At 39.6% G+C, this 23,669-nt stretch overlaps 1 protein-coding gene across 1 annotated transcript; it reads right to left on the bottom strand.

Moving 5' to 3' along the window:
* Positions 1-1,509: 1,509 nt before the first annotated feature.
* Positions 1,510-2,966, bottom strand: LOC139358830 (caskin-1-like). Its single transcript, XM_071080917.1, has 2 exons — positions 2,311-2,966; positions 1,510-1,862 (listed from the first exon to the last, which is right to left on the bottom strand). The coding sequence occupies exon 1, from the start codon at positions 2,870-2,872 to the stop codon at positions 2,354-2,356; it is 519 nt and encodes a 172-aa protein (XP_070937018.1). The 5' UTR covers positions 2,873-2,966; the 3' UTR covers positions 1,510-1,862; positions 2,311-2,353.
* Positions 2,967-23,669: the final 20,703 nt, after the last annotated feature.

Genomic DNA, 23,669 nt, shown 5'->3' with positions numbered 1-23,669 from the left:
AATGGGAAGAAAAAATCTGCTGCGTGTAACTTTCTAAATCAGGTGTGGTTGTAAGGTGAAAGATAGGCCTTTATTTACAGTGAATTAATGAACAGATAAAGAGGGCCATGAAACAAAACATAGAAAAACCAAATGATGTGGTGATTTTTTATCATAGCAATGACAACAGATGGGCTGAAAACTGTCCTGAGGTATCAGCCATCTTCATTTGAAGTGTTTCATGGTTATTTGAAAGCCAAAACTAACCTGACCGCAGTATTGTATGTAAGAGAGTGTGTGTATGTATATGTGTATTTCTTCAAACAAAAGAAGGGAGTTAAAGACTTTTACCCAGAGCTTTTCATAGTTAAGTGTTTAAACAGTGAAGTGTTTCTAGGGAGTCTGGGTGCACCATACTTCATATTTGGAGAATTCCCACCAAGATGATTTGTGAGTAAGTGTAGTGTTCACATGTAACACTGGAAAGATCAACATCCACGAGCTTGTTTGCAGTCTGGACAATGCTAGGCACTTGTCACAATCTTGGCCCCAAATGTGATTTCTGGGAGGCACATTTTTAGGAGACATCATTGAGTTTTTCCGTTGTGCCTGGACCAATGTCTGCACCACAGAGTCAGAGCCTGGAAGATCCCTGTTTCAACCAGTGAATCCATTTTTTCCACTGCAGTGAGGCTACATCTAACTGGTAAACCAAAGACAGATGAGAACCATGCCTTTTCTGAGAGTTCTCTGGAGAATATTTCACAAACTCAACCGGCCATTCATTCTTGTGTCAAGTGAGTCCTGCTTGTTAATAAATTCTTCCTTGTGTTTAACCTCTGAAAGTCTGCAACTTAGCGAGGTTTCACTATTTGTCAAGTAGAGATGAGAAAAAATTTGGTAACCATATAATCAGGGCCATTAAGTCCCTTTCACCTTTGTCCTCCCTGGTTTTCGAAATAAGTTCAGGTCCTTTCACTTTCTCTGATTGTCATATATCTATGTTTATCATTTCTCAGTGGTCTGGAACATTCTCACATTTTTTGCTTACTGCTGGGAAACTTACGTTTCCTTTACTCACATGCTAATGTTCTTTCTTGTTCACCTCAGTTAGTTCCCCTTTACATCTCTAGTGCACCTAGCATTTCTAGAATGCAAAATTTAGACAAGTAAGCGTTCATAGTAACATTGTTATTTGGCGGAAAGTGATAGTTCTTAGGAGAAAAGTAAATTGTTTTACTATGTTAAAGCCTTGAGAGTGAGAATCAAACTGTGATGGGTTTCCCATACCTCTGAGGCAAGGGTATTCTACCCTATCATTCTCTAGGCAGGAGTATGAACCAAGGTGAATTTGTACATGTTCCTGGTCTTGGTTCAGGGCTTTTGGTGATGCAAACACTAATCATCATGGCCATCCAATGCCAGTTGCAGTGAGGGATTGCTGGTTTCAACTTGTGCTCTGTAAGTGCATCTTACAATAAAGAACACTCCTCACCTTCTTAAACATGCACTCTGTATCTTTATTTATAATATTAACAGGACCAACCTTATTGGGAGCTTATAATGTGCAATGCATTTTGCTAAAAGCCTTACATAGATTACATAATTTAATTCTCTCAACAGTGCTACTGTGTCCGGAATTGGTGGGTTCTTTCTCTCGCTGACTTCAAGAATGAAGCTGTGGACCCTTGCGGTGAGCGTTACACTTTTTAAAGATGGTATGTACGGAGTTGGTTCCTTCAGATGTTCAGATGTGTCTTCACCTTTTTCCTTCTGTTGAGTTCGTGGTCTCACTGACAGGAGTGAAGCTGCAGACCTTCGCAGTGAGTGTTACAGCTCTTAAAGGCACCGTGGACCCAAAGACAGAGCAGCAGCAAGATTTACTGCAAAGAGCAAAACAACAGACCGGAACCCAGCTGGCTGCTGCTGACTGACTCAGGTAGCCTGCTTTTATTCCTTTATCAGGCCCCACTCGCATCCTGCTGATTGACCCATTTTACAGAGAGCTGATTGGTCTGTTTTGACACAGTGCTGATTGGTGCATTTACAATCCCTCAGCCAGACATAAAAGTTCTCCAAGTTCCCACTAGGTTAGCTAGTTACAGAATACTGATTGATGTGTTTACAAACCTTGAGCTAGACACAGAGTGCTGATAGGTGTTTTTACAAACCTTGAGCTAGACACAGAGTGCTGACTGGTGTATCTACAATCCCTCAGCCAGACATAAAAGTTCTCCAAGTTCCCACTAGGTTAGCTAGTTACAGAATACTGATTGGTGTGTTTACAAACCTTGAGCTAGACACAGAGTGCTGATAGGTGTTTTTACAAACCTTGAGCTAGACACAGAGTGCTGACTGGTGTATCTGCAATCCCTCAGCCAGACATAAAAGCTCTCCAAGTCCCCACCATACTCAGGAGCCCAGCGGGCTTCACCCAGTGGCTCCTGCACAGGTCGGCAGGGGGAGCTAACTGCCAGTCCCGCGCTGGCGCCCTGCACTTGCCCTCCTCAGCCCCTAGGCGGTCGACGGGACCCAGCGCCGCGTAGCAGGGGGCGGCGCTTGTCGGGGAGGCTTGGGCTGCGTGGGAGCCCACCGCCGGTTGGGGGGTGGTTTGGGCATGGCGGGCCGGCACTGCTGGAGGACCCGGCACACCCACCGCAGCTGCTGGCGCGGGTGCTAAGCCCCTCACTGCCCTGGGCCGGTGGCGCCCGCCAGCCGCTTGGAGTGCAGGGCCCGCGGAGCCCGCGACCGCGCCTGCCGGAACTCGCGCTGGCCTGTGGACGCCATGCGCAGCCGCTGTTCCCTCCCGCGCCTCTCTGTCCACACCTCCCCGCAAGCAGAGAGAGCTGGCTCCCGCCGCGGCCTGCCCAGAGAGGGGCTCCCACAGTGCCATGGCGGGCTGCAGGGCTCCTCAAGCAAGGCCAGAGTGGGCGCCGAGGCCCAGGAGGCACCCAGAGTGAGGGCTGCTAGCCATTGTCACCTCTCACTACCAGGTGAGTACTCTTTACCCATACATTTTACTCATGAGAAAATTAAGATATAGAAGTTTAGGTAACTTTCCCAAGGTCAACATCTGAAAACTGGCAAAGCTGAGCTTTGAGTTCATGGCTTTTTTATCCACAGCGATGAAAGTAAACACTTGTCTTCTTTTTTCTTTTTTTTTTTTTAAATTTATTATTATACTTTAAGTTCTAGGGTACATGTGCACAACGAGCAGGTTTGTTACATATGTATACTTGTGCCATGTTGGTGTGCTGCACCCATCAACTCGTCAGCACCCATCAACTCGTCATTTACATCAGGTATAACTCCCAATGCAATCCCTCCCCCCTCCCCGCTCCCCATGATAGGCCCTGGTGTGTGATGTTCCCCTTCCTGAGTCCAAGTGATCTCATTGTTCAGTTCCCACCTATGAGTGAGAACATGCGGTGTTTGGTTTTCTGTTCTTGTGATAGTTTGCTAAGAATGATGGTTTCCAGCTGCATCCATGTCCCTACAAAGGACACAAACTCATCCTTTTTGATGGCTGCATAGTATTCCATGGTGTATATGTGCCGCATTTTCTTAATCCAATCTGTCACTGATGGACATTTGGGTTGATTCCAAGTCTTTGCTATTGTGAATAGTGCCGCAATAAACATATGTGTGCATGTGTCTTTATAGCAGCATGATTTATAATCCTTTGGGTATATACCCAGTAATGGGATGGCTGGGTCATATGGTACATCTAGTTCTAGATCTTTGAGGAATCGCCATACTGTTTTCCATAATGGATGAACTAGTTTACAATCCCACCAACAGTGTAAAAGTGTTCCTATTTCTCCACATCCTCTCCAGCACCTGTTGTTTCCTGACTTTTTAATGATCGCCATTCTAACTGGTGTGAGATGGTATCTCATTGTGGTTTTGATTTGCATTTCTCTGATGGCCAGTGATGATGAGCATTTTTTCATGTGTCTGTTGGCTGTATGAATGTCTTCTTTTGAGAAATGTCTGTTCATATCTTTTGCCCACTTTTTGATGGGGATGTTTGTTTTTTTCTTGTAAATTTGTTTGAGTTCTTTGTAGGTTCTGGATATTAGCCCTTTGTCAGATGAGTAGATTGCAAAAATTTTCTCCCATTCTGTAGGTTGCCTGTTCACTCTGATGGTAGTTTCTTTTGCTGTGCAGAAGCTCTTTAGTTTAATGAGATCCCATTTGTCAATTTTGGCTTTTGCTGCTGTTGCTTTTGGTGTTTTAGACATGAAGTGTTTGCCCATGCCTATGTCCTGAATGGTATTACCTAGGTTTTCTTCTAGGGTTTTTATGGTATTAGGTCTAACATTTAAGTCACTAATCCATCTTGAATTAATTTTCGTATAAGGAGTAAGGAAAGGATCCAGTTTCAGCTTTCTACTTATGGCTAGCCAATTTTCCCAGCACCATTTATTAAATAGGGAATCCTTTCCCCATTTCTTGTTTCTCTCAGGTTTGTCAAAGATCAGATGGCTGTAGATGTGTGGTATTATTTCTGAGGACTCTGTTCTGTTCCATTGGTCTATATCTCTGTTTTGGTACCAGTACAATGCTGTTTTGGTTACTGTAGCCTTGTAGTATAGTTTGAAGTCAGGTAGCGTGATGCCTCCAGCTTTGTTCTTTTGACTAAGGATTGTCTTGGAGATGCGGGCTCTTTTTTGGTTCCATATGAACTTTAAAGCAGTTTTTTCCAATTCTATGAAGAAAGTCATTGGTAGCTTGATGGGGATGGCATTGAATCTATAAATAACCTTGGGCAGTATGGCCATTTTCACGATATTGATTCTTCCTATCCATGAGCATGCTATGTTCTTCCATTTGTTTGTGTCCTCTTTTATTTCACTGAGCAGTGGTTTGTAGTTCTCCTTGAAGAGGTCCTTTACATCCCTTGTAAGTTGGATTCCTAGATACTTTATTCTCTTTGAAGCGATTGTAAATGGAAGTTCATTCATGATTTGGCTCTCTGTTTGTCTGTTACTGGTGTATAAGAATGCTTGTGATTTTTGCACATTAATTTTGTATTCTGAGACTTTGCTGAAGTTGCTTATAAGCTTAAGGAGATTTTGGGCTGAGACAATGGGGTTTTCTAAATATACAATCATGTCATCTGCAAAGAGGGACAATTTGACTTCTTCTTTTCCTAACTGAATACCCTTGATTTCTTTCTCTTGCCTGATTGCCCTAGCCAGAACTTCCAACACTATGTTGAATAGGAGTAGTGAGAGAGGGCATCCCTGTCTTGTGCCAGTTTTCAAAGGGAATTTTTCCAGTTTTTGCCCAGTCAGTATGATATTGGCTGTGGGTTTGTCATAAATAGCTCTTATTATTTTGAGGTATGTTCCATCAGTACCGAATTTATTGAGCGTTTTTAGCATGAAGGGCTGTTGAATTTTGTCAAAAGCCTTTTCTGCATCTATTGAGATAATCATGTGGTTCTTGTCTTTGGTTCTGTTTATATGCTGGATTATGTTTATTGATTTGCGAATGTTGAACCAGCCTTGCATCCCAGGGATGAAGCCCACTTGATCATGGTGGATAAGCTTTTTGATGTGCTGCTGAATCCGGTTTGCCAGTATTTTATTGAGGATTTTTGCATCGATGTTCATCAGGGATATTGGTCTAAAATTCTCTTTTTTTGTTGTGTCTCTGCCAGGCTTTGGTATCAGGATGATGTTGGCCTCATAAAATGAGTTAGGGAGGATTCCCTCTTTTTCTATTGATTGGAATAGTTTCAGAAGGAATGGTACCAGCTCCTCCTTGTACCTCTGGTAGAATTCAGCTGTGAATCCATCTGGTCCTGGGCTTTTTTTGGTTGGTAGGCTATTAATTATTGCCTCAATTTCAGAGCCTGCTATTGGTCTATTCAGGGATTCAACTTCTTCCTGGTTTAGTCTTGGAAGAGTGTAAGTGTCCAGGAAATTATCCATTTCTTCTAGATTTTCTAGTTTATTTGCGTAGAGGTGTTTATAGTATTCTCTGATGGTAGTTTGTATTTCTGTGGGGTCGGTGGTGATATCCCCGTTATCATTTTTTATTGCGTCTATTTGATTCTTCTCTCTTTTCTACTTTATTAGTCTTGCTAGTGGTCTGTCAATTTTGTTTATCTTTTCAAAAAACCAACTCCTGGATTCATTGATTTTTTGGAGGATTTTTTGTGTCTCTATCTCCTTCAGTTCTGCTCTGATCTTAGTTATTTCTTGCCTTCTGCTAGCTTTCGAATGTGTTTGTTCTTGCTTCTCTAGTTCTTTTAATTGTGATGTTAGTTCTTTTAATTGTGATGTTTAATTGTGATTTTAGATCTTTCCTGCTTTCTCTTGTGGGCATTTAGTGCTATAAATTTCCCTCTACACACTGCTTTAAATGTGTCCCAGAGATTCTGGTATGTTGTATCTTTGTTCTCATTGGTTTCAAAGAACATCTTTATTTCTGCCTTCATTTCGTTATGTACCCAGTAGTCATTCAGGAGCAGGTTGTTCAGTTTCCATGTAGTTGAGCGGTTTTGATTGAGTTTCTTAGTCCTGAGTTCTAGTTTGATTGCACTGTGGTCTGAGAGACAGTTTGTTATAATTTCTGTTCTTGTACATTTGCTGAGGCGTGCTTTACTTCCAATTATGTGGTCAATTTTGGAATAAGTGCGATGTGGTGCTGAGAAGAATGTATATTCTGTTGATTTGGGGTGGAGAGTTCTATAGATGTCTATTAGGTCTGCTTGCTGCAGAGATGAGTTCAATTCCTGGATATCCTTGTTAACTTTCTGTCTCGTTGATCTGTATGTTGACAGTGGAGTGTTGAAGTCTCCCATTATTATTGTATGGGAGTCTAAGTCTCTTTGTAAGTCTCTAAGGACTTGCTTTATGAATCTGAGTGCTCCTGTATTGGGTGCATATATATTTAGGATAGTTAGCTCTTCCTGTTGAATTGATCCCTTTACCATTATGTAATGGCCTTCTTTGTCTCTTTTGATCTTTGATGGTTTGAAGTCTATTTTATCAGAGACTAGTATTGCAACCCCTGCTTTTTTTTGTTCTCCATTTGCTTGGTAAGTCTTCCTCCATCCCTTTATTTTGAGCCTATGTATGTCTCTGCATGTCAGATGGGTCTCCTGAATACAGCAGACTGATGGGTCTTGACTCTTTATCCAGTTTGCCAGTCTGTGTCTTTTAATTGGAGCATTTAGTCCATTTACATTTAAGGTTAATATTGTTATGTGTGAACTTGATCCTGCCATTATGATATTAACTGGTTATTTTGCTCGTTAGTTGATGCAGTTTCTTCCTAGCCTCGATGGTCTTTACATTTTGGCATGTTTTTGCAATGGCTGGTTCCGGTTGTTCCTTTCCAAGTTTAGTGCTTCCTTCAGGGTCTCTTGTAAGGCAGGCCTAGTGGTGACAAAATCTCTAAGCATTTGTTTATCTGTAAAGGATTTTATTTCTCCTTCACTTATGAAACTTAGTTTGGCTGAATATGAAATTCTGGGTTGAAAATTCTTTTCTTTAAGAATGTTGAATATTGGCCCCCACTCTCTTCTGGCTTGTAGAGTTTCTGCCGAGAGATCTGCTGTTAGTCTGATGGGCTTCCCTTTGTGGGTAACCCGACCTTTCTCTCTGGCTGCCCTTAAGATTTTTTCCTTCATTTCAACTTTGGTGAATCTGGCAATTATGTGTCTTGGAGTTGCTCTTCTCGAGGAATATCTTTGTGGCGTTCTCTGTATTTCCTGGATTTGAATGTTGGCCTGCCCTACTAGGTTGGGGAAGTTCTCCTGCATGATATCCTGAAGAGTGTTTTCCAACTTGGTTCCATTTTCCCCCTCACTTTCAGGCACCCCAATCAGACGTAGATTTGGTCTTTTTACATAATCCCATACTTCTTGCAGGCTTTGTTCATTTCTTTTTCTTCTTTTTTCTTTTGGTTTCTCTTCTCGCTTCATTTCATTCATTTGATCCTCAATCGCTGATACTCTTTCTTCCAGTTGATCGAGTCGGTTACTGAAGCTTGTGCATTTGTCACGTATTTCTCGTATCATGGTTTTCATCTCTTTCATTTCGTTTATGACCTTCTCTGCATTAATTACTCTAGCTATCAATTCTTCCACTTTTTTTTCAAGATTTTTAGTTTCTTTGCGCTGGGTACGTAATTCCTCCTTTAGCTCTGAGAAGTTTGATGGATTGAAGCCTTCTTCTCTCATCTTGTCAAAGTCATTCTCCGTCCAGCTTTGATCCGTTGCTGGTGATGAGCTGCGCTCCTTTGCCGGGGGAGATGCGCTCTTATTTTTTGAATTTCCAGCTTTTCTGCCCTGCTTTTTCCCCATCTTTGTGGTTTTATCTGCCTCTGGTCTTTGATGATGGTGACGTACTGATGGGGTTTTGGTGTAGGTGTCCTTCCTGTTTGATAGTTTTCCTTCTAACAGTCAGGACCCTCAGCTGTAGGTCTGTTGGAGATTGCTTGAGGTCCACTCCAGACCCTGTTTGCCTGGGTATCAGCAGCAGAGGCTGCAGAAGATAGAATATTTCTGAACAGCGAGTGTACCTGTCTGATTCTTGCTTTGGAAGCTTCCTCTCAGGGGTGTACTCCACCCTGTGAGGTGTGGGGTGTCAGACTGCCCCTAGTGGGGGATGTCTCCCAGTTAGGCTACTCAGGGGTCAGGGACCCACTTGAGCAGGGAGTCTGTCCCTTCTCAGATCTCAACTTCCGTGTTGGGAGATCCACTGCTCTCTTCAAAGCTGTCAGACAGAGTCGTTTGCGTCTGCAGAGGTTTCTGCTGCTTTTGTTGTTGTTTAGTTGTGCCCTGTCCCCAGAGGTGGAGTCTACAGAGACAGGCAGGTTTCCTTGAGCTGCTGTGAGCTCCACCCAGTTCGAGTTTCCCAGAGGCTTTGTTTACCTACTTAAGCCTCAGCAATGGCGGGCGCCTCTCCCCCAGCCTTGTTGCTGCCTTGCGGTTAGATCGCAGACTGCTGTGCTAGCAATGAGTGAGGCTCTGTGGGCGTGGGACCCTCCTGGCCAGGTGTGGGATACAATCTCCTGGTGTGCCCGTTTGCTTAAAGTGCAGTATTGGGGTGGGAGTTACCCGATTTTCCAGGTGTTGTGTGTCTCAGTTCCCCTGGCTAGGAAAAGGGATTCCCTTCCCCCTTGCACTTCCCAGGTGAGGCGATGCCTCGCCCTGCTTCAGCTCTCGCTGGTCGGGCTGCAGCAGCTGACCAGCACCGATCGTCCGGCACTCCCCAGTGAGATGAACCCAGTACCTCAGTTGAAAATGCAGAAATCACCGGTCTTCTGTGTCGCTCGCGCTGGGAGTTGGAGACTGGAGCTGTTCCTATTTGGCCATCTTGCTCCGCCCTTGTCTTCTTTTTTCTTCTGCATATTAAAGTGTTTACTGTTTGTAATGGATTGATGGTAAACAAACAAACAAAAAAAGGTCTCCCTTGTTACAAAAAAAAAGTGTAGAAATAGGAATCTCATTATGTTGCACAGGCTGGTCTTGAATTCCGGGGCTCAAGAGATCCTCCCTCCTTGGCCTCCCAAAGTGTAGGGATTACAGGCCTGAGCCACTGTGCCTGACGGAATGATTCCACTTTTTTTTTTTTAAACCCCTCTCTGTATCCACATCCTTTGCACTGCTACATTGTAGCTTCTCCATTCAAGAGCTGGGATTCACTTCCCCACTCTCCCATCCTTGTGATTGTTTTTGGCCAATAGAATGCAGCAGAATTAATAGTGTGGAACTTTCGAGTCTATGACTCACGAGATCTTGTGCTATTCCACTGTTCTCCTTGGGAACCTGCCTAGTTGCCTGCCATGTGAATAAGCTCAGATGAGCCTGCTAAGAAATAAGATGCATGGTGGAAGAGATCCCAGTTGTCCCATCAGAGGAAGGACTTTTAGAAGAAGTTAAGTGAGAAAAGTCAGAGATGGCAGGGGAAGAAGCAAAGCAAATGTTACAGCTTGACGTTAGTTTCAGCCTGATCCAATGGGGAACACGAGGCCATGAATTGCACCATAGAGTTGGCTCCACCTTGAGGCAGGTTGAATATGCCCATGCAGCTGTCCTTGCATGTATGTCTATGTGTAGTGTATATGTGTACTTGGCTCCCAAACATTAGCAGAGAGCAATTCTCTTGAGAAGAGGGAACCTGTGAGACACATCTGAAGCGGGGATACATTGGTCCAGTGAAGGGAACTTGGCAGGGCACCTTTAGCTTTTCCTGAAGTTTACTTGGGAAGAAGTAAAATAACAGATTTTATTGTCCAGGAACTCACAAGGTGAAGAAAGTCAGCTGCATCCATGTAGTCTGTGGTAAAATAAAAAACAGTTGACTCAATATATATATTGAGCAATGAGAATATATATATAAGGGAAACGTTGTATGATAGAAAACATAATCTGTGTGCAGATATTATATATAGATATTATGTATCTATATGTTATATATATACACATTATATATACACATACATATATATTTTATATATATAATATAATATGAATTGTCCCTTAGTATCAAAGTGGGATTGGTTTCATGACCTCCTATGAATGCTCAAGTTCCTGGAGGGACAACTGTATATATGCACACACAAAAATGAATATACATGTACATAACAATATATAAGTACCATTTACACAGGCAAATAGAAGCACACATATCCCGATACATATAGAATAAGGTCTGTAATACATCAAATATAAACATTATCAAAGCCTTTTGGGATTAAATATATTTTTGTTTTCTTTACGATTTTCTTCATTTTCAAACTTTCTTAGCTGAGCATGTATAAATTTAATAATTACAAAGAAACAGAAAAATGTTGGAGAACGTAATGTAGATCCCAATTATGCAAAGCATCATAAGATTTTAAAGCCTTTTATATACATTATGACATGCAGTGCCGTGTTGGAGTCACAAGACTCACTAGTAAATAGTGAGATAAAACTTTGTTTTAGAAGTCTTCTTCCTGTGAAATCTCTGTGAATATGTCTTTGACTTCTGGAAGGGGCCAGTTTCAATTAGAAGCCATTCTGGTGACCATAGTGAGTGACCTTGCACGTAGCTCCGTAGAGCTTTAAGCAAGTGTAAATAGAGCTACCATGCTGGTCAGACCCTTAAACATTTTAGGTTTTCTATTTTTTATGTAACATGGAACTTGAAACTTTTCATGTAACTTGTCATGTAACATGATGAGTTTGAACTAGTTTTTGAAGACTTCTCCAGATCTAAATTTCGGGGATTCTGAGGCAATGTGGATTCAACCAATAAATGACTTTCAGAACACTCACAGGAGTGATGGCATTATTGACATAGAATAAATGAGAACCTTTCCTTTAAGCATCAGAAGCAAACCTAGAGCAAAGAGTCATAGGATAGCTCCATTTACAGTAAGAAAAAAACCTTTCAGTTTTTACTAAAGACTACCCTTAGTGGTTGAACTCATTGCTTGAATTGGGATTTTTCCACTGCTGTTAAAAATACCCAGAATGAGAAGGACCTGTATGGCTGGCTGCTTTCCTGCTTTCTGGTCAGCTTGAAGGGATAAATGGAAATTTTGCTAAAGCTGTAGAGGGGAAGGACCCAGAAGGGAAAGTGGGTGGGAAGAGGTGAGAAGTCAGTGATCCAAACTCTTAGTCTCTGGAGGCAAATGGCAAGCCCTGTTTGTGGAGATAGCTTCACCAAGATCATCTACATTGTCTTCCAGAGCTTAAACCCATCTCTAAGCTGCAGGTGTTCAATTTTGTCTTCAGGCCACAGGTTTCCTATAAGCCTGAGACTCATACATTCGATCATCAATTTCGTACTTCTACTTAGATGTCTCATAGGCATCTCTAGCTTAGCATGGCCAAACAAGAGTCCTTAGTTTCCCCTTGAAGCCTGGCTCTCCTCACCTTTTCCATCTCTGTAAACAGCTCTACCATCGACCCAGTTACCAAAGCCAGATGCCTGAGAGTCATTCTTGACTTCTCCCTTTCCGTCATCCCCCACATCCAATTCATCAGCAGGCCCTGTCAATTCTCTCTCCAAAATATACCTCATGCTCATCTATTTTTCTCAATCTTGAGAACTCCCTGTCTATCTAAACCACCATCGTGTCTTACCCAGACTTCTGCAGTCCTCTAAAGATTGGGTTGTTTCTGCTCTTGCCTCAACAATTTGTTTTCCACATCACAGCCAGAAGGACATTTTAAACACTTAAATTCATGTTATGTCCCTTCTCTGCTTAAATCCATTGTTCTTAGAATAAAAACTATGCTCCCATTTATGACCTATAAATGCCCTCGTGATCTGGGTCTTTCTCCTCCTCATCTTCAGCTAGCATTCTTTCTCTGAAAATATTTAGGAGCCTTGACTTGTTTTAAAGTCTCAAAACATACCCACTTATTTAGGCTACAAGGCTTTTCTCTACTCTCTTCTCTGCCTGGAATATATTTTTCCCCATTGATCAGATCTTGCTGTGGTTTATCTCTTCTGTCAGTGCTCAGCTTAAGTTTCGCTTCATCAAAATGGCCTTACTCTCATTCTGTACCATAATTCCCTGTTAATTTTTCTTGTAGCACTAATAAAAATCAATTATCATCTATTTATTGATTTATTTGTGAATAGCCAATCTCCCTCGTTTGAGTATAAGCTCTCAGAAGATAGGCACTTTACCCTACACAGTGCTTGGTTCATAGCAGGCACTTGGTAAGTCTTTCTCAAATGTATGAATAGGGCCGGGCATGATGGCTTACACCTGTAATGCCAGCACTTTGGGAGGCCAAGGCAGGAGAACTGCTTGAGCTCAGGAGTTCCAGACAAGCTTGGGCAACATGGTAAAACCCCATCTCTACAAAAAACTACAAAAATTAGCCTGGCATGGTGGCACACACCTGTAGTCTCAGCTACTTGGGAGGCTGAGGTGGGAGGATTGCTTGAGACCAGGAAGTGGAGGCTGCGGTGAGCCAATAGTGCACCACTGCATTCCAACCTGACAGAGTGAGATTCTGTGTCAAACAATAAAAAACCCAAAACAGTTACAAGAAAACAAACTAATACATGGATAGATATGTGAACTTGGGCCTCTTCTGGTAGAAGATCCAAGCATATTTTTTCACCATAATGGCAGGATCACAGAATGGGGAGTAATAGCTTTAGAAGTGAGTACTTTGAAGATAGTTATCAATTGGAAGATACTTCTTAACTGGATTCATAACCATTAGAGATTTTAGCTAAAGAAAAAAATATGATTGGTTCACGATCAGACATCTATCTGTGTAATACCTGCTGAATGGAATGGATTCCAGATCAGTAGTGACAGCTAATGTTTTGCTGGCATATTTTCAGAGAAATTTTTGGTCCACCCTTCTGCTCCTGAATCTATGTGTCAAATAACCCTGCTACTAGCCTGTGCAGGGAATTCAATACAGAGTTCTAAACTCAGCTTTTCTCAAAAGTATTCATGTGACTTGAGCAATCAATGAACTTCCAGCCCTCAATGTTTTATCTATAAAATAATGGGGACAGGGAAATTGGAAAATATTTTTCTCCAGTTTACTTTTACTTCCATGTTTAATGATTTCAGAAGACAGATTTATTTTCCTTTAACCTACAGATAGCAGGCCCTAAGGCGTAGCGTGTTTTTTCTAAGCACTCTTATATTTGTGTACTTCCTCCAGCTTTTTTTTGCCATCTGTACAATTACTGATTGGCATCTTTCTTTAGATTAACTCACTTTTATTTTGCTTACAATGTCAATACTGTATATGAAAAACACAGAATGAATTGTTGTAATTAAAATTATAACTTAAAAATTAAGAACATATTAAAGCTAAATATATTAGTTGTATAGCTTTGCTAATAATTTTATCCTTAACTCTTTGTATAATAGAAAAACATTGTTTGAAAGTTGCAGACTGGCCTGGTGCGGTGGCTCACGCCTGTAATCCCAGCACTTTGGGAAGCCGAGGCGGGCGGATCACGAGGTCAGGAGATCGAGACCATCCTGGCTAACACGGTGAAACCCAGTCTCTACTAAAAATACAAAAAATTAGCCGGGCATGGTAGTGGGCGCCTGTAGTCCTAGCTACTCGGGAGGCTGAGGCAGGAGAATTGCGTGAACCCAGGAGGTGGAACTTGTAATGAGCCGAGATCGTGCCACTGCCCTCCAGCCTGGGCGACAGAGCAAGACTCCATATCAAAATAATAAATAAGTAGATAAATAAATAAAAGTTGCAGACTTGGGTTCAAATTCCAGCTCTTTCAAATCCAAGTTGGGAGAACTGAAATAAATTTTTTGAAACTTAGTTTCTTCGACAGCAGAATAGAGAGAGATTTAGATATAGATAGATACGGTTTGACTCAACAGAAGGGCTAAACTGGCAAAAGAGAATAATTTAAAATCAATTATTTTCTTCTTGTATTTTGAGCCCTTTTTATTGTCTGGGGCAGAGAGCCTACTTGACAAAAATTAAAAAAAAATGTATCATGCCTCCTGGAAAACATGCAAAAATGCCAAAACATTCACTAAACAAATACATAAGGGATTCATGAAAAATGTTTGATATGCAAAAGCAACAATTGTGATATTAAAACACTGCATTGTCTTTGCAATTATGGCTATTGATAGAAGGTGCTTATTCAAGCTGTTAATACTTAATGTGGTTGCATCTGTTTCATTTAGCACTAAGAGGGATATTTTAAAAAATAGATGCCGAAAATATATGGGAGTCTTTTCACTGCTGTTATTCATGTTTGACTGAATTAATTTTCTCTTTCTTATGTTTATGGTGCAAACAAGCCTGGTTCCTAAGTCTTTTTCTCCAACACTTAGCTATTCACTTAGCATCCTTCAAGCTCCAAGATGTGTTTCTTCTAAGGCCTTGAGCTAACTTGAGGCTGGTCAGTGGTCCAAAGCTAAATCTGCGTATTTTACGTAAAGCATCAGTTGAATTTCTCAGCAAAACTTTCTGAATTTCCTTCGCATTCAAAATATATCATTTTATTCAATATAATTCTTTATTGAGTCTATATAGTGGTCTTTGTCAATGATGTAGTCTGTAAGAATACAAGAAACCTCCTAATTCTACTGTTTTGTGTAACCTAGAAAAGAGTTATGTTGCAGAAGACACCCCTGGGTCCACAGTATAGGTGATTTTTCTTTTGAGACTTACTGTTCTCATGCTTGTAAATAAGGACACCCTTCAAGACATAGTCAAAAAAGACGTCCTTTTTGCTCTTATTCATTCTATTCTCACGCTTCACCATAAGCCTAAGTCTGAATCTTAACCTAACTGCCAAAATCTTGGCCTTGTTAATATTTTCTGTCTGGTAAGTTACATTCATCAGAGTCAAATGAACATGAAAGCCCTTCTAAATGACCTCTGGAAGAAAACAGCTCCTGGCAATTAAAAAAATAATAATTTGTAATCATCATATATTGACTAAGGTTGGCCATAATATTTATAAATAACCATAGAAACACATGACTAACAGGATCTACACAGTTGCTTCCAAACCTCCTTCCAGCACCAGGGGAGTCACATAACACTTTTAATCTGAAATGCCAGGTGATGGCAAGTACTACTTACGTAAAGATAGAAAAACTAGACCTGCTGGAGTGATTTCTTAATGGTCTCCTTTGCAAGCAGCCTAGCTAGCCACGTTCTCACAGTCCTGCTGACAGATGATTGATGAAACCTCAGTCCAGCCATGCCTGCTAAATCAAGAAAACGGATTGCAAAAACAGCAGAAATATTTAAAATAGAATTGTTTTATATTCCATCCTATAAGATAGTGATGGCAACATTTGCACCTGGAATGGAAGTCATTCATTCAGGATCAAAATGAATATAGTATTGTCTTGGATAATGAATTATACCAAGGCCATGTGGTCATCTTGTCACCAGACAGCTGTGGAGCTCAGTGTTGGGGGACTGGTGCTGTTTGAGAAAGTTGTTTCTGCGTAATTAAGCTTGACCTATGAAGTAATATTGGAAAATGCATTGTCCCACATTATTTACTCGAGGATGACTTCAAGGGGCTGAAAATAAGGATTGTCTGATACTGGAATGTAACAAATGTAAGTTGACTTTCCATGATCAGAAACATTAAAACTCATGCCTGTTTTGATGCCCTGATGAGATTGCATCTGTTTCAACCTTTGTTTTTTCAATAAGTTTCCATCAAGTTTCATATATCTGGGCTTCTAATATATATTAGAGGAGGCTATGGCACATAGGATGGTCCTAGCTTGAATATGACGGTGCTTGTTGTCCTATGTTAGTTGTCTCAAATAATTGGCCTTAATGACAACACTGTAAGCATTCATTAGTAAAGTGTTAAGGATTTAATTGACTTTAAATTAAACTAAAGCTTAAAACTTTAGTTTTAAAATACCTACTCATGAAAAAAGTGGCCAAGTTAGATTTTTTTGCTATTTTCTTATTTTAGTCTTTTACAACAAGATAATTCAATTTGAGATTTGTAGCCTTATTTAGCTTTAGACAGATCCCCTATAATTCAGGCCATATTCAATTAAAATTGAAATACTATATATATCCCTTAGGAGTAGGAGTTCTGAATTTGGATCTTTTTAGGTTTCTAATATAATACTGGGAAGACACAGAATAAATATTAAACAAAATTACACCAAGTGGATCATTTCCCTTGCTTTTAGGATGACTTTCCTAATTCTGCTTTTCTTATTTGATACATTTAGGCAAGATCCTGTCTTTTGCAACAATATGGATGCAGCTGGAGGCCATTATCCTAAGAGAATTAACACAGCAACAGAAACCCAAATACCGCATGTTCTCACTTATAAGTGGGAGCTAAACATTGAATACACATGGACACAAAGATGGGAACAATAGATAGTCAGGACTACTTGAGTTGGGGGAGGGTGAGGCAGAGGAAAGACTGAAAAACTACCTATCAGGTACCATGCTTACTACTGAGTGACAAGATCATTTGTACACCAAACCTTGGCAACGCGCAATTTACTCGTGTAGTAAACCTGCACGTGTCCCCTGAACCTAAAATAATTGTTGAAAAAAGTAAATTAAAAAAAAAAAGAACTGTAGCTTGGAGACTAAATTGGTGTTGCGCTTTGTTTTAGGATTTTTCAAAGAGGGGGCCATAGAGGAAATGCCCTTGTATATGTGTGTGTGTTTATAGATGGGTTTATTTCCTGAAATATTTGAGAATAACTTATAGCATGATTTTCTCTTATTTCTAAACTCTTCCACGTATGTTTCCTAAAAAGAGAACATTGTCTTATGCAACTGCAGTACAATTATCAAAAGCAGGGAAATGGGCCGAGCCTGGTGGCTCATGCCTGTAATCCCAGCACTTTAGGAGGCTGAGGCAGGTGGATCACCTGAGGTCAGGAGTTCGATACCAGCCTGGCCTTCGATACCAGCCTGGCCGACATGTGAAACCCCATCTCTGTGAAAAATACAAAAATTAGCCAGGCATGGTGGCGGACGTCTGTAATCCCAGCTACTCGGGAGGCTGAGGAAGGAGAATTGCTTGAATCTGGGAGGCAGAGGTTGCAGTGAGCTGAGATTGTGCCACTGCACTCTAGGCTGGGTGACAGAGAGATTCTGTCTTAAAAAAAAATGGGAAATGAACATGTGTACAGTAATAGCATCTAATCTATAGATCTCTTCAGGTCTTGCCAGTTGTCCCCAGTGCTATTTTTCTGGCCCAGGATACAATTCAAGATCTTACACTATCATGTCTTTCTGGTGACAATTCATCTGAAACTCTTTTAGGCCCTTCCTGGCCTCTCATGTCCTCAGCATCTCTGGAGAGCACAGACTGGTCACCTTGCCAAGTGTCCTTGATTCAGGCATGCCGCTTCCTCCTAATCAGATTCAGACTGCATTCCTAGCCAGACCACAGAAAAGATGCTGAGTCCCTCTCAGTGCATCGTATCTGGAGAATGGGTTTTGAAATTAGAAACCACTAATATCAGACAGTGTGACCTGGGGAAAAATATTCTAGTAGTCTGAACTTCAGTTTCTTCATCTCTAAAATAGGAATTTTAATATGAACTTCACACTGTTGCTAGGGAATTATATAATAGGGAAAACTACTTAGCTCAGTATCTGATACATATGAATCATCCAACAAACGTTGATTGTTATTACATCTCTCTTAGAAGTTGGACATAAATAGACCTTCAGAAATTATGGTCATTGATATCCAGGTTCCCTAGTACCGCACCAGGAAAGCAGCAGAATCCTTTTGATTTGTTATTAGTTTGGCAAAACCCTTGGGAGGAGGCAGAAGTGGTTGCAATTAATGCTTCATGTGAGATTTAGGATTAACTGAATCATTCAGTCCAGCAGGCTAACCCTTCCATGATAGCTCATGGAAACTTGGACTTCAAGTCATAATATCCAGCCACGCAGTCAATGTAAAATTCATTTCCCACTCAGCATCAGCAAGCCCAATTTGGATGAGGATTTGGGGGGGTCTGACTACTTGAGGGACCAGTTGAAAGATACATACCTAACCACATTTGTCTCATCCAGTGGTACTTTTTTTTTTTTTTAAGGGTTAAATTGTTAACCCTTAAATAGAAGAGGTCATCTTATTCTAAGCTGCCTGTTTCTTCTTTTTAAATTGGACTTTATTTTTTAGAGAAGTTTTAGGTTCACAGCAAAATTGAGCAGAAAGTAGAGAGATTTCCCATATACCCCCTACTCCCACAAATGCACAGGCTCTCCCATTACAAGCATTCCACATTCAAGTGGTACATTAGTTATACTAGATGAACCTATATTGATATGTCATTATCACCCAAAGTCCATTGTTTACATTGGGGTTCACTCTTAGTGTTTTATATTTTGAGTTTTGACCAATGTATAATGGCTTACGTTCCCCGTTACAGTATTATACAGAGTAATTTCACTGAGCTAAAGATCTTCTGTGCTCTATCAAATGATCCCTGCCTCCTCCACCCAGCTCCTGGCTGATTCTTTTACTGTCTCCATAGTTTTGCCTTTTGCAGGATGTCATGTATTTGGAATTATACAATATATAGCCTTTTTAGGCTGGCTTCTTTCACTTAGTAATATGCATTTATGTTTCCTCCATGTCTTTTCATGGCTTCATAGTTCACTTCTAGTTAGTGCTGACAAATATTCCACTGTCTGAATGTACCAAGGTTTGTTTATCCATTCATCTACTGAAGGACGTGTTGGTTGATTCCAACTTTTGGCAATTATATGAATAAATAAAGCTGCTATAAATATTCATGTGCAAGTATTTGGGGAGATATAGTTTTTAACTCATTTGGATGAATACCAAGGAGTGCAGTTGCTGGATCATATGATAAGAGTATGTTTAGTTTTGCGGGAAACTGCCAAATTGTTTTCTATAGTGGCTATACCATTCCGCATTTCCAGCAGCAATGAATGACAGTTCCTGTTGCTCCCCATTCACACCATTTGGTATAGTCAGTGTTTTGACTATTCTAATAGGTGTGTAGTGACATGCCATTGATGTTTTAATTTGAAATTCCCCAAAGACATGATTTTGAGCACCTGTTCATATAGTTATTTTCCGTTTGTGTATCTTGTTTGTGAGGTGTTTGTTTGGGTCTTTTGTCCATTTTTACATTGGGGTCAGTTTTCTGATTACTGGGTTTTAAACGTTCTTTGCGTTCTTTGTATATTTTGTATAAGTGTCATTTATCTGGCATGTCTTTTGAAACTATTTTCTGCCAGTCTGTGTCTTGTCTTCTCATCCTCTTGACAGCATCTTTTACAAAGCAGAAGTTTCTAAATTTAATGAAGTCTAGCTTATCAATTCTTTTTTTCATAGATTGTGACTTTTGCATCCTGTCTAAAAAATTGTTATACCTAAGATCATCTAGGTTTTCTCCTGTGTTATTCTTTAAGAGACTTAGAGTTTTTCATTTTACACTTAGGTGCCTATAATTCATTTGATGTTACCTTTGTGAAGGGTGTAAGGTCTATGTCTTTTCTTCTTTTTGCATGTGGCTGTCTAGTTGTTCTAGCACTGTTTGTTGAAAAGGCTGTCTTTGCTCCACTCTATCATCTTTACTTTGTCAAAGATCAGTTGACTATATATATAGGTGTATATACATATCACACACACACACACACACACACACACACACACACACACATATATTTTTTGAGACGGAGTCTTGCTCCATTGCCCAGGCTGGAGTACAGTGGTGCGATCTCGGCTCACTGCAAGTTCTGCCTCCTGGGTTCATGCCATTCTCCTGCCTCAGCCTCCCGAGTAGCTGGGACTACAGGTGCCCACTACCACGTCCAACTAATTTTTTTTTTTTTTGTATTTTTAGTAGAGACGGGGTTTCACCATATTAGCCAGGATGGTCTCGATCTCTTGACCTCGTGATCCGCCTGTCTTGGCATCCCAAAGTTGACTATACTTACATGGGTCAGTTTTGGGTTATCTGTTCTGTTCCATTTATCTATTCATCTATTTTTCACCAATATTCTGTCTTGATTGTTGAAGCTCTGTTGTAAATTTGGACTTGCAATAATTTGTCCACCAGCTTTAATGATGTGTTAGCTATTCTGAGTCTTTTGCCTCTCCATGTAAACTTTAGAATCAGTTTGTCGATATCCACAAAATAACTTGCTGAAATTTTTATTGAGATTGTAAAGCATCTATAGATCAAGTTGGGAAGAACTGATATCTTGACAATGTTGAATATTTCTATCCATGAAAATGTAATCTCTCTTCAAATGTCTCCATTTATATTGTTCTTCTTTGATATATTTCATCTTTGACTTATTTCATTTAGATATTCTACATGTTTTTAGATTCTTCCCAATGTATATCATTTTTGAGTGATAATGTAATTGGCATTGTGTTTTCATTTATTTAATTTATTTATTTATTTATTTTTGAGATAGAGTCTCACTCTGTTGCCCAGGCTGGAGTGCAGTGGCACAATCTTGGTTCACTGCAAGCTCCGCCTCCCGGGTTCACGCCATTCTCCTGCCTCAGCCTCCCAAGTAGCTGGGACTATAGGTGCCCACCATCACGCTTGGCTAATTTTTGTATTTTTAGTAGAGATGGGGTTAGCCAGGATGGTCTTGATCTCCTGACCTCGTGATCTGCCCGCCTTGGCCTCCGAAAGTGCTGGGATTACAGGCGTGAGCCACTGCGCCTGGCCTTATTTTTTTTATATTATCCTTGCATCCTGCAACCTTGCTATAGTTGTTTATTAGTTCAAGAAATTTTTGGTTGATACTTTTGGATTTCTACATAGATGATCAGGTCATATGCAAGGCTTAGGATTTCTTTTTGTTTATTGGCTGTATTTTTTTTTCTTTTTAGAATTTATCCGTTAGAGCCTGTAGCATATTAATCCTTCAGTTAGTGTTAGCATGATATAGCTGTCTCCATCCATTTACTTTTAACCTGTATTTGTTTGCATTCTTAATGTGGGTTCTTTGTAGATAATATATAGTTGAATCTTGTTGTTTGATTTATTTTGACAATCTTTCTATTTTAATTGGTCGATTTAGAACATTAACTTTTAAAGTGATTATTTATAGGTGGATTAGTATCTATCATATGTGTTAGTTTTCTATTCATTGTCCTTGCTATTTGTTTTATTTTTGTTGTTTACTCTTTTTCTGCCTTTTACAGTTTAAATTTACCATTTTATAAGATTTCATTCTATCTTCATTCATAGGATATCAGTCACAAAACTTCTTTGTTTAGTGATTGCCCTAGTGATTGTCATATACATTTACAACTAATACAAGGACAGTTTCAAAAAACACTATACCACTTCATGTGTAGTAAAAGTACCTCACAGTAACAAAATAATCGTAATTCCGCTCTTCTGTCTCTTACATAATTGCTGCCATTAATTTCTCTTGTGCGTAGTCATATATATGTATATACACACACACACAAATGCACACACATAAGTAAATACATTGCTGCTATTATTTTCAACAAATTGGTTAAATCAATTCAAAACAAGGAAAATAAAAGTTTTATTTTACTTTCCCTTGTTGCTTCTTTGATTCACTTTTTTTTTTAATGTTTATTATTTTATTTTATTTTGCCGTAAGTGGTATTTGGTTACATCAGTAAGTTCTTTAGTGGTGATTTATGAGATTTTAGTCCACCCATCACCCAAGCAGTATACACTACACCATATTTGTAGTATTTTATCCTTACACCCCTCCCACTCTTTCTCTCAATTCCCCAAAGTCCATCATATTATTTTTATGACTTTGCGGCCTCACAGCTTAGCTCTCACGTATTAGTGAGAACATACGATGTTTAGTTTTCCATTGCTGAGTTACTTCACTTAGAATAATAGTCTCCAGTCTCATCCAGGTCACTGCAAATGCTGTTAATTCATTCCTTTTTATGGCTGAGTAGTATTCCATCATATATATATATAACAATTTCTTTATCCACTCATTGATTGATGGACATTTGGGTTGGTTCCGTGATTTTGCAGTTGTGAATTGTGCTGCTATAAACATGAGTGTGCAAGTATTTTTTTCGAATAATGACTTCTTTTCCTCTGGATAGATACTCGATAGCAAGAATAGTTTTATCAATATCAAATGAAGCAGGCTTTAGAGCATAAGATAGTACCAGAGACAGAGAGGAACATTATATATGATAAAAGTGCCAATCTACCAAGATGGTAAAGCAATCTTAAATATGATGCACTAAACAAATAAAAGTAAAACAGTAAACAAGTGAAGTAGAAACAGCTGGAAGGGAGAGAAGCAGACAAACTTACAATTACGGTTGGAGCCTTCAACACCTCCATCTCAAGAATTGATATAACAACTTTTACAAAAATCAGCAACAAAAGGGAAGAACTCAAGAACGTCATCAACTACTCAGTATCAAATTGACAATTTATAGACTAATCCACCAACAATATCAGAATACCCAGCCATTCCTTTCAAATGCTAACAGAGTATGTATCAGGATACACTGGGCCAAAAAACAAGCCTCTACACATTTTAAAGAATTGAGATCATACAGTGTTCTTCAATCAAAATGGAATCAAACTAGAAATTGATAACAGAAAGATAACTTGAAAGAAAAAAAATACTTTAAAAAATCCATAATCAAAGAGAAAGTTTCAAGGGAAATAAAAAATACATTTAATGGAATGAAAATTACAATAAAGTCTACCAAAAATTATGCACCACAGCTAAAGTAGTGTTGAGATGGAAATTTATAGAACTAAGTTCAAACATTAGAAAAGAAGAAAAATTTCATATCAATCACACTTTCATCACAAGAACTTAGAAAAAGAATAGCAGAATAAACCCAAATCAACCAGAGGGAAGTAAATAATAAAGTCAAGAATAGAAATCAATGAACTCTAAACAGAGAAGCAAAGAAATAATGAGCACATCAATAAAACAGAGCTGGTTTTTGAAAAGATCAATAAAATAGACATTTTTTCACAAGACAAGAAAAAAGAAGATATGAATCACTAATATCAGGCATAAAACAGAGGGTATTACTACTGTTGCTGCAAATATCAAAAGCATTATAAGGGAAAAATTTTACACACATACATTTGATAATTAGATGAAATGGATCAATTCCGCAAGATACACAAACTACCACAACTCACCCAATATGAAATTCATAATTTGAATTGCCCTATAACTATTCAGAAAATTATATGTAATTTAAAATGCC

Source organism: Macaca nemestrina, chromosome 15 (genome assembly GCF_043159975.1).
Source record: "Macaca nemestrina isolate mMacNem1 chromosome 15, mMacNem.hap1, whole genome shotgun sequence".
NCBI lineage: Eukaryota > Metazoa > Chordata > Mammalia > Primates > Cercopithecidae > Macaca > Macaca nemestrina.
This window is presented reverse-complemented; position numbering and strand designations above follow the sequence as displayed.